Source organism: Leguminivora glycinivorella, chromosome 7 (assembly GCF_023078275.1).
Source record: "Leguminivora glycinivorella isolate SPB_JAAS2020 chromosome 7, LegGlyc_1.1, whole genome shotgun sequence".
NCBI classification, from domain to species: Eukaryota; Metazoa; Arthropoda; class Insecta; order Lepidoptera; family Tortricidae; genus Leguminivora; species Leguminivora glycinivorella.
Genome location: NC_062977.1, coordinates 20,297,861 through 20,307,260, shown reverse-complemented (window position 1 = coordinate 20,307,260; position 9,400 = coordinate 20,297,861). Strand labels below are relative to the sequence as shown.

At 41.7% G+C, this 9,400-nt stretch overlaps 1 protein-coding gene across 1 annotated transcript; it reads right to left on the bottom strand.

Moving 5' to 3' along the window:
* Positions 1–605: 605 nt before the first annotated feature.
* LOC125228074 lies at positions 606–1,371 on the bottom strand. Its single transcript, XM_048132524.1, has 2 exons — positions 1,276–1,371; positions 606–1,169 (listed from the first exon to the last, which is right to left on the bottom strand). The coding sequence occupies exons 1-2, from the start codon at positions 1,369–1,371 to the stop codon at positions 606–608; spliced, it is 660 nt and encodes a 219-aa protein (XP_047988481.1).
* Between the last annotated feature and the right edge of the window lie 8,029 nt (positions 1,372–9,400).

The following is a 9,400-nucleotide window of genomic DNA, read 5'->3' as shown; positions in this document are numbered from 1 at the left end:
TACAAAATTTCAAAATTGTTTCAACTCCCCTCTCGGTCTCCCTAGTGACCCTGCCTGTTAAGTCGATGGTCCCGAGTTTGAATCCCGGTAAGAGAATTTATTTGTGATGAACACAGATATTTGTTCCTGAGTTATGTTTGTATCAAACTATCGCCTTATCAATTTTTGTTCTGGCCCAGGACGCCTTGTATGAATTAGAAACTTGTACATTCCCTTTTCGAGCGAGACGATATCCGCTGTGCTGTGCTGTATTTGTAACTGTTGTATTTTTTCAATTTTCCTCGCAATTTGTCGATATTTTCGATATTGTCATTTTTGTCGTATACATCGGTATAATATTAATAGTGGTAAGTCTTTAAAAACACTGTTTAAATACTAAAGAATGTCATTCTTCTTACAAGCTTTTATTTAAATTGCCTTGTTTGTATGTTGGTTTAGGAAAACGTAGAAGCTAAATTTGACCTTTTACCGTGGCGCCCTCCGGCAGCCCCGGCTAAGTGCCAGGGCACCCGCGCAAGGAAGGGAGGGAGAAACGCTTGATCCCTCCCCCTACGTCGCTAGTGAGGCCTTTTTGTGCAATGCGGGTCCCGTACCTGCCGGCCCCTCTAAGGGTCTTGGCGTACGAACGCTCGTCGCCTTCGCCCTTGCCGTCTGCATCTGAGAGGCAGCGCGTCAGCCGCCGCTTCGCGCTCCCTTTCCGCCGCCTCCTTTTGTGACATGACATGTTCGCAGAAGGAGGCCATCGCATTCCATTTCCTCTCGCTGCTCAGCATCGCCGCTATGACGCTGTGCAGCGAGAGGTCTACCACCTCTATGGCTGCGACCCTTTCTCCGGCCCAGCGATTACACTCTTGAAGAGTGTGCTGGGCCGTATCATCGTCCGCACCACAGTCCAGGCACTGGGTGCTCGGCTCCCTCCCGATGCGGTGCAGGTAGTGGCCGAAGCAACCATGCCCGGACACCACCTGAGTCACCCTGTAGGTAAGGACCCCCCTCCTTCTGTCCAACCATTCCTCCATTACCGGGAGGATGGCTCCTATGGTTCGGATGCCATAGTGGCCATTCTCCAGAGTGTCCCTCCACTGTTGGCGCAGGTGCTCCTTAGCTGCCCGCGCCACTCTTTCGTCTTCCTCGGGGTCCGGCGGCTCTCCCCGGGTTCTCGCATCCACCTTTCGCTGGTACCTCTCGGCTAGGACCACCGCGTCCAGCTCCCAGGGGGGTGTGCGGGGCGAGGAGGCACGCCGCGGCGTGGGAAGTGGTGCGGTAAGCCCTTACCGTCCTTTGGGCTACCACCCTCTGGGGCCGACGGATCAAGGCCTTGGTGCGTTCCGTCATTCGTCCTGCCCTGATTGGCGCTCCGTAGAGCGCCATGCTCCGGACGACACCTCAAACAGCCGCCTGCAGGGAGCATTCGGCCTCCCCAAGTTAGGTAGCAGGCGACCCAGTGCCGAGGCAGCACCGACAAGACGAGCTAAATTTGACCTACTTCCCGATTTCCGATTGAGCTGAAATGTTGCACACATATGTACTTAAATCACATGACAATGCAATTATATGGTATCATGGAGCTGATCTGATGATGGAGCAGAAAAGTCACAGGCACTCTGTTATTATACGTCGTATCTTCATTGAGCAAGGGGTTTTTAAAAACGTCTCGGAGAGCAGTAGATGACTGTTGAAAGAAAGGTACAGTCGGCGATAAAAGCTTGTGCCAAAAATGATATTTTTGCAAAAACACTTATTAACAGATTGATACGGCGGTGAAAACTTTGAGTATCTACTTATGATACGACTCTCTTCCTAGTGAGTCATTTTATCTTGCACGTCCCAGTTTTACACCCTAAGTAAGTACCTAGATTTTAAACTTAGGACGTAAAGGAGTTAATAAAACAACGTTTCATGATTACAGTTCTTGTTTTATAGTAGAGTGGAAATCAAAGTTTAAACTACGAATCGACTAAATTGTTCTCGTACGGCGTTGTGTTTTTAACCCCCGACGCAAAAACAACGGGGTATAATAATTTTTACGTGTCTGTCTGTCTGTCTATCTAGCCTGTCTGTCTGACCAAATTCAGATCATTCATAGATTTGTACGAAACGAGATTATCGGATCGTCACAACATTAGTTCTTATAAAAAATAAAGACGCAAAAATATTAAGGTAAAATATGATTTTGGCACTTCCAGGCTGCGAAACAGCGCCATCTAGTTTTAAACCTAAAATGCCCATACATTTCAGGGGTACTTTTTTGTACGGGCTTTATCTGTCCCGTATTATATGGTCCTTCGTGATAGCTAGTATCTCTATTGTTCTTCCGTATTGGTGCGACAGAGCCAGACTGAGTTTCGAACGGCATCTAGCGTCAACGATTGTCATTTGGCTAGGCCTGTACATTAAACTTTTTAGGAATAAAGGCGTGAGTTTATATGTATGTACGTTTAAGCTTCGAACTTAGACTAGACCCATTTTTAGGGTTCCGTAGTCAACTAGGAACCCTTATAGTTTCGCCATGTCTGTCTGTCCGTCCGTCCGTCTGCGGATAATCTCAGTAACCGTTAGCACTAGAAAGCTGAAATTTGGTACTAATATGTATATCAATCACGCCGACAAAGTGGTAAAATAAAAAGTGGGAAAAAATGCTTTGCTAGGGTACCCCCCCTACATGTAAAGTGGGGACTGACTTTTTTTTTCATTCCAACCCCAACGTGTGATATATTGTTGGATAGGTATTTAAAAATGAATAAGGGTTTACTAAAATCGTTTTTTGATAATGTTAATATTTTCGGAAATAATCGCAAAAAAAAAAGTGTGTCCCCCCCCTCTAACTTTTGAAAATATTCCCCGCGGTCGGGGGTTTTTTCAAAATTTTAATTTTGTGGTTAATATAGTTATCTCTAATATATTCTGGAAATGCATTTACAATAATTTCCCTCGGTAAGAAGGTAAACTCGACATTTTATCCTAGAATAATACAAGTCAGAAGTCAACAGCCTTGTTGAACCGGAATGTGTTTTCCAAACAACATTCGTTTGTAAACTCCTAGTGTGTTCTCGTTGTTTGCGAGCGACCCGCGGGTTCCGTGCAAGACGGTTTAGCCGGTATCGAATTTATTGTGACATTGCCATACATTTAGTACCTAGAAAACGTAAAATTTTAAAGTCCTGTTAGTACTACAAACAATATACCCTTGGCGCCATTACTACGGTAAACATTGTTTTCGCACATTATCGTTTTGTTGTAAACAAGTAACAAAAGTTAAATATTTTTATAGAAAACGATTGACACTCTAATAATTCGTCAGTAAAGTGAAAATTCCTCCAAAATGTGAGCCTATTATTGTGAATTTGAGCTAAAGTTATAAACGATCGAGCAAACTACCGTGTTGTGAAGGTACAGTACGACGCGTTCTTTGCAAAGTGACGTCTCCGATTTTGATAAAAATTGGTAGGCTGATACAGTCCATGATGCTGAGCAAGATCCACTAGGTTTCCCAAAATATCCTAGGTTGTTTGTATGAAACTTTCCTTTTTTGTTACCGAAAATGTTTAGGAATCTGGTCTATTCGGGAATTGCTCAGGTAATATCAAACATACACGCTGTATAAAACATATACATGGCTATAGTCCAATCCCTTTTTACGAGTAAAAGGACTGTGAGGCCCGCCTTTTTCGCGTATCGTTGCAATTAAATTTGGAGAGACCGTTTCAAAGCTGGCTTGTTTTAAAATATATCACATTTCAACATTTTAACTGTAAGGTTTTTATTTACTTACTTACCCATTATCCATACTAATATTATAAATGGGAAAGTGTGTGTCTGTTTGTTTCTCCGTCTTTCACGGCAAAACGGAGCGACGAATTGACGTGATTTTTTAAGTGGAGATACTTAAAGGGACGAAGAGTGATATAGGCTATATTTGTCTCTTTCATTGTATGTTTGAGAAAAGCACTATACATGCCTCGGCGTGAAAACGGATTCCCGGCCTCGTATCCCTATCCGGCCTCGCTCGCACGCTCGCTCGGCCGTATATACCCACTTGGCCGGAAATCCTCATTTTCCCGGCCTCTGATGTAATGTACTATTACTTCTCGTCTATTGAAAACCTCGCTAAGTTCACTCGCTTCGCTCGTGGTTCAACTATAGAATCCTTTCACTTGCTCGTTTTTAAATTCCACACTCTGCGTTAAAATACAACTTGTATAACAAATAAATGCCCAACCAAACCAGAACAGTCTTAACGATCTAATAAGTTTTGCTTTAAGATAAAGTTACTGTTGTAAAACGAGTTGTTTTGACATTAGAATGATTTTAATACCGCAGTAAGAAACTCCAACCTAGTAACATAATCAGCATTTATATACATTAACTAGCTTTTACCCGCGGCTTCGCCCGCGTAATAAAAGTATTCTTATTCAAACGTTTACAAAAAATAAAATTTTCATTTGGATCCGTAGGTTTCTATGTAGGTACATTTGTCCGCAATTATTTCGATTAAGGTGCAGCGGGGCATTATACTTCTAGATGTATCCACTGAACACGCTTACCATATATATATTCCCCGTCCCCGTCCCTCCCCTATCCCTATCCCTATCCCTATCCCTATCCCTATCCCTATCCCTATCCCTATCCCTATCCCTATCCCTATCCCTATCCCTATCCCTATCCCTATCCCTATCCCTATCCCTATCCCTATCCCTATCCCTATCCCTATCCCTATCCCTATCCCTATCCCTATCCCTATCCCTATCCCTATCCCTATCCCTATCCCTATCCCTATCCCTATCCCTATCCCTATCCCTATCCCTATCCCTATCCCTATCCCTATCCCTATCCCTATCCCTATCCCTATCCCTATCCCTATCCCTATCCCTATCCCTATCCCTATCCCTATCCTATCCTATCCCTATCCCTATCCCTATCCCTATCCCTATCCCTATCCCTATCCCTATCCCTATCCCTATCCCTATCCCTATCCCTATCCCTATCCCTATCCCTATCCCTATCCCTATCCCTATCCCTATCCCTATCCCTATCCCTATCCCTATCCCTATCCCTATCCCTATCCCTATCCCTATCCCTATCCCTATCCCTATCCTATCCCTATCCCTATCCCTATCCTATCCCTATCCCTATCCCTATCCCTATCCCTATCCCTATCCTATCCCTATCCCTATCCCTATCCCTATCCCTATCCCTATCCCTATCCCTATCCCTATCCCTATCCCTATCCCTATCCCTATCCCTATCCCTATCCCTATCCCTATCCCTATCCCTATCCCTATCCCTATCCCTATCCCTATCCCTATCCCTATCCCTATCCCTATCCCTATCCCTATCCCTATCCCTATCCCTATCCCTATCCCTATCCCTATCCCTATCCCTATCCCTATCCCTATCCCTATCCCTATCCCTATCCCTATCCCTATCCCTATCCCTATCCCTATCCCTATCCCTATCCCTATCCCTATCCCTATCCCTATCCCTATCCCTATCCCTATCCCTATCCCTATCCCTATCCCTATCCCTATCCCTATCCCTATCCCTATTGATACAAATGAAAGAAATGGCTTTTATAACTGGTTATTTAATTAATCAAGTAAAACAAAATTACAACGTATGCACTGAGTGACAGTAGGATGAATAGAGAGAAAGGTAAGTAAAGTGGAACGCAATATACGTAGTCTGTGCTACGATGCTATTAATAAAGTTGCAGGCGTTAATTGGTTCAGTGTTCACTTCCATCATCCTCTCCTGGACACAAACCCATTAACGCAGTAAACTTCTTGTGATTAGGTCCATGTAGTCCTTTAGTTAAGAGATCAGCGATCATCTCCTGCGTTGGTAAGTACTGCACAGATATTTGCTTAGTGGATATCCGCTCTCGAAGAAAATGGTAGCGGACATCTATATGTTTGCTCCTCGAATGATACATGTCGTTACCTGAAAGACTGATGGCACTTTGGTTATCACAATATAAAACTGTGGGAGTACCTGAAAGATTAGGCCAAAAATCTTCTTGCAACTGTTTTAGCCATATACATTCTTGTGTAGCAGATGCTAAAGACATATATTCCGATTCCAGAGTTGAAAGGGCAATAGTCTGTTGTTTTCGGGAGTTCCAACTCAAAGCGGCCCCCTGAAAAATAAAAATATATCCAGTGCATGACCGTCTATCTTCAGAGTCACCGGCCCAGTCTGCATCGCTGTATCCAACAATATTAGTGTGTTGATCACTTTTATATGTAAGTTTTGTAAATATGGTGCCCCTTAGATATTTTAACACTCTCTTAATAGCCATCCAATGCTCTTCTGTAGGTTGATTATTAAATCTGCTCAGAGTGTTAACTATATATGCTATGTCAGGTCGTGTGCCTTGTGAAAGGTACAACAAGCAGCCCACTGCTTCCTGGTATGGCTTATCTCTTATGATTTCTGTTTCGTCTTTAGCCTTTTTTAACGTAACATTTGTTTCACATGGTGTAGACACCGGCTTGCAGTTCATCATTCCAAAGCAGGTCAATATTTTTTGTATGTAAGCCGACTGGTCAATGGAGATGTCACCGTTGTCTTCCTGTGTGATCTTGTAGCCTATGCAGTATTTTGCTTTGCCCAAGTCTTTCATATAAAACTTTTCTTTTAATTTGTTTTTAACCTCCAGGGCTGTATTGTAGTTGTTAAAAAAATACAGTAGGTCATCAACATATACTGTGATAAATAGTATGTCACTTTCATTCAATATTCTGAAATATATGCAGGGATCCAGTTTTGATCTTTTCATACCAATCTCAAGTAAAGCAGCATTCAATTTAAGATTCCACTGCCTGCTTGCTTGTTTGAGACCATAAATAGATTTGTTTAATTTACATACTTTTTGTCCCTCTTCAAAGTATGCTGGTTGTGACATATAAATTTCCTTATCTATGTCTCCTTGAAGGAACGCTGAAAACAATTCCGGCGAACTCGTGCTTTGAGGTTATGTACTTTTACTTTCGAAGATTGCACTTTAATTATTAGCCAAATCTTATAACGCACTATTGAGCGTACAGCCCATGACCTGATACAAATGAAAGAAATGGCTTTTATAACTGGTTATTTAATTAATCAAGTAAAACAAAATTACAACGTATGCACTGAGTGACAGTAGGATGAATAGAGAGAAAGGTAAGTAAAGTGGAACGCAATATACGTAGTCTGTGCTACGATGCTATTAATAAAGTTGCAGGCGTTAATTGGTTCAGTGTTCACTTCCATCACCTATCCCTATCCCTATCCCTATCCCTATCCCTATCCCTATCCCTATCCCTATCCCTATCCCTAACCCTAACCCTAACCCTATCCCTATCCCTATCCCTATCCCTATCCCTATTACTATACCTATCCCTATCCCTACCCTTATCCCTGTTCCGGCTCGTCCCCTCCCGTCTCGTCCCGTCCCGCCCCGCCCCGCCCCGTCCCTGTTCCTGTCCCTGTCAAATTATCATGTTAGGCGGTGAATTTTTAAAAATCCTTTCTTAGTGCTCTTCTAAGGAACTTACGTGTAATTTGAAATCTCTTGAACCAGAAGTAAACATAAAAAAGAAATCCATATGGCTATTTTCGATATTTAAACCCCATTGCACCACAACAGGGGAAAAGGTATTTCACTTCCGCCACGTCAGATTTTGAAAACGTTGTATTTATCGTGATCAGCGACCCGATAAACCATAAAAACGATACCCATATTGGTTTTTTGACATTATCACCCCTTTTCACCCTTTTAAATGGTACATTTTTAAAAAACTTGAAACACGTATTTAGTCATATGTCTTTAGCAATCCTCCTGTGAAGTTTCGCATAAAACAGTGAAACTAACATTGTTTCCCCATACAAACTTTGAACCCCCATTTGACCCCCTTAGGAGGCGAATTTTGAAAAATCCTTTCTTAGTGCTCCTTTACACTATATAAGGAACCAACGTGCCAAATTTGACATCTCTAGGACCAGCGGTTTCAGCTGTGCGTTGATATGTCCGTCAGTCTATATATTTTTTTATATTTAAACCCCATTGCACCACAACAGGGGAGAAGGTATTTCACTTCCGCCTCGTTAGATTTAAAAAACGTTGTATTTATCGTGATCAGCGACCCGATAAACCATAAAAACGATACCCATATTGGTTTTTTGACTTTATTAACCCCTTTTGACCCTTTTAGGGGTAAAATTTTCAAAAAATCTGAAACACGTATTAAGTCATATGTCTTAAGGAATCTTCCTGTGAAGTTTCGAATAAAATAGTCAAACTAATCTTGTTTCCCCATACAAACTTTGAACCCCCATGTGACCCCCTTAGGAGGTGAATTTTGGAAAATCCTTTCTTAGCGCTCCTCTACACTACATAAGGAACCTACGTGCCAAATTTAAAATCTCTAGGACCAGTGGTTTCGGCTGTGCTTTGATATGTCCGTCAGTCAATATATTTTTTTGATATTTAAACCCTTTTGCACCACAACAGAGGAGATGATATTTCACTTCCGCCTCATTAGATTTTTAAAACGTTGTATTTATCGTGATCAGCGACCCGATAAACCATAAAAACGATACCCATATTGATTTTTTTACTTTATCACCCCTTTTCACCCTTTTAGGGGTTAAATTTTCAAAAAACCTGAAACACGTATTCAATCATATGTCTTAAGGAATCTTCCTGTGAAGTTTCGAATAACATAGTCAAACTAATCTTGTTTCCCCATACAAACTTTGAACCCCCATTCGACCCCCTTAGGAGGTGAATTTTGGAAAATCCTTTCTTAGTGCTCCTCTACACTATATAAGGAACCTACGTGCCAAATTTGAAATCTCTAGGACCAGCGGTTTCGGCTGTGCGTTGATATGTCAGTCAGTCAGTCAGTCAGTCAGTCAGCTTCTTCTTTTATATATTTAGATTACTCTCTATTTCTTAAATTCTACCCTATAATTAACCAGATCAGTCCTGTAACGAGTTAATAATATATGATAGTATTTGATGTCAGACAAAATTAGTGTTTACAACGACGTGTTTTGAAAGCGTTAATAGCGCAGTAAGAAACTCCAGCCTTGTAAAATAATCAGTATTTTTATACATTCGTTATTCTTTTTTCCTTGCCTAATTTTTGCCCTATAATTAACCAAATTTGTCTTTAGCCCATATGTTCCCAACACATATTTTTTTCCCTATTTTTGAGGTGACAAACTCATACACTTACTTATTTTCATGAATATAGTGGCGTGTTTTCAGCAGTGGTCAAAAACGACCCTTTGGACATATAAATAAATAAATAAATAAATATTATATGACATTCTTACACAGATTGACTGAGTCCCACGGTAAGCTCAAGAAGGTTTGTGTTGTGGGTACACAGACAACGATATACAGCGCGTAAAC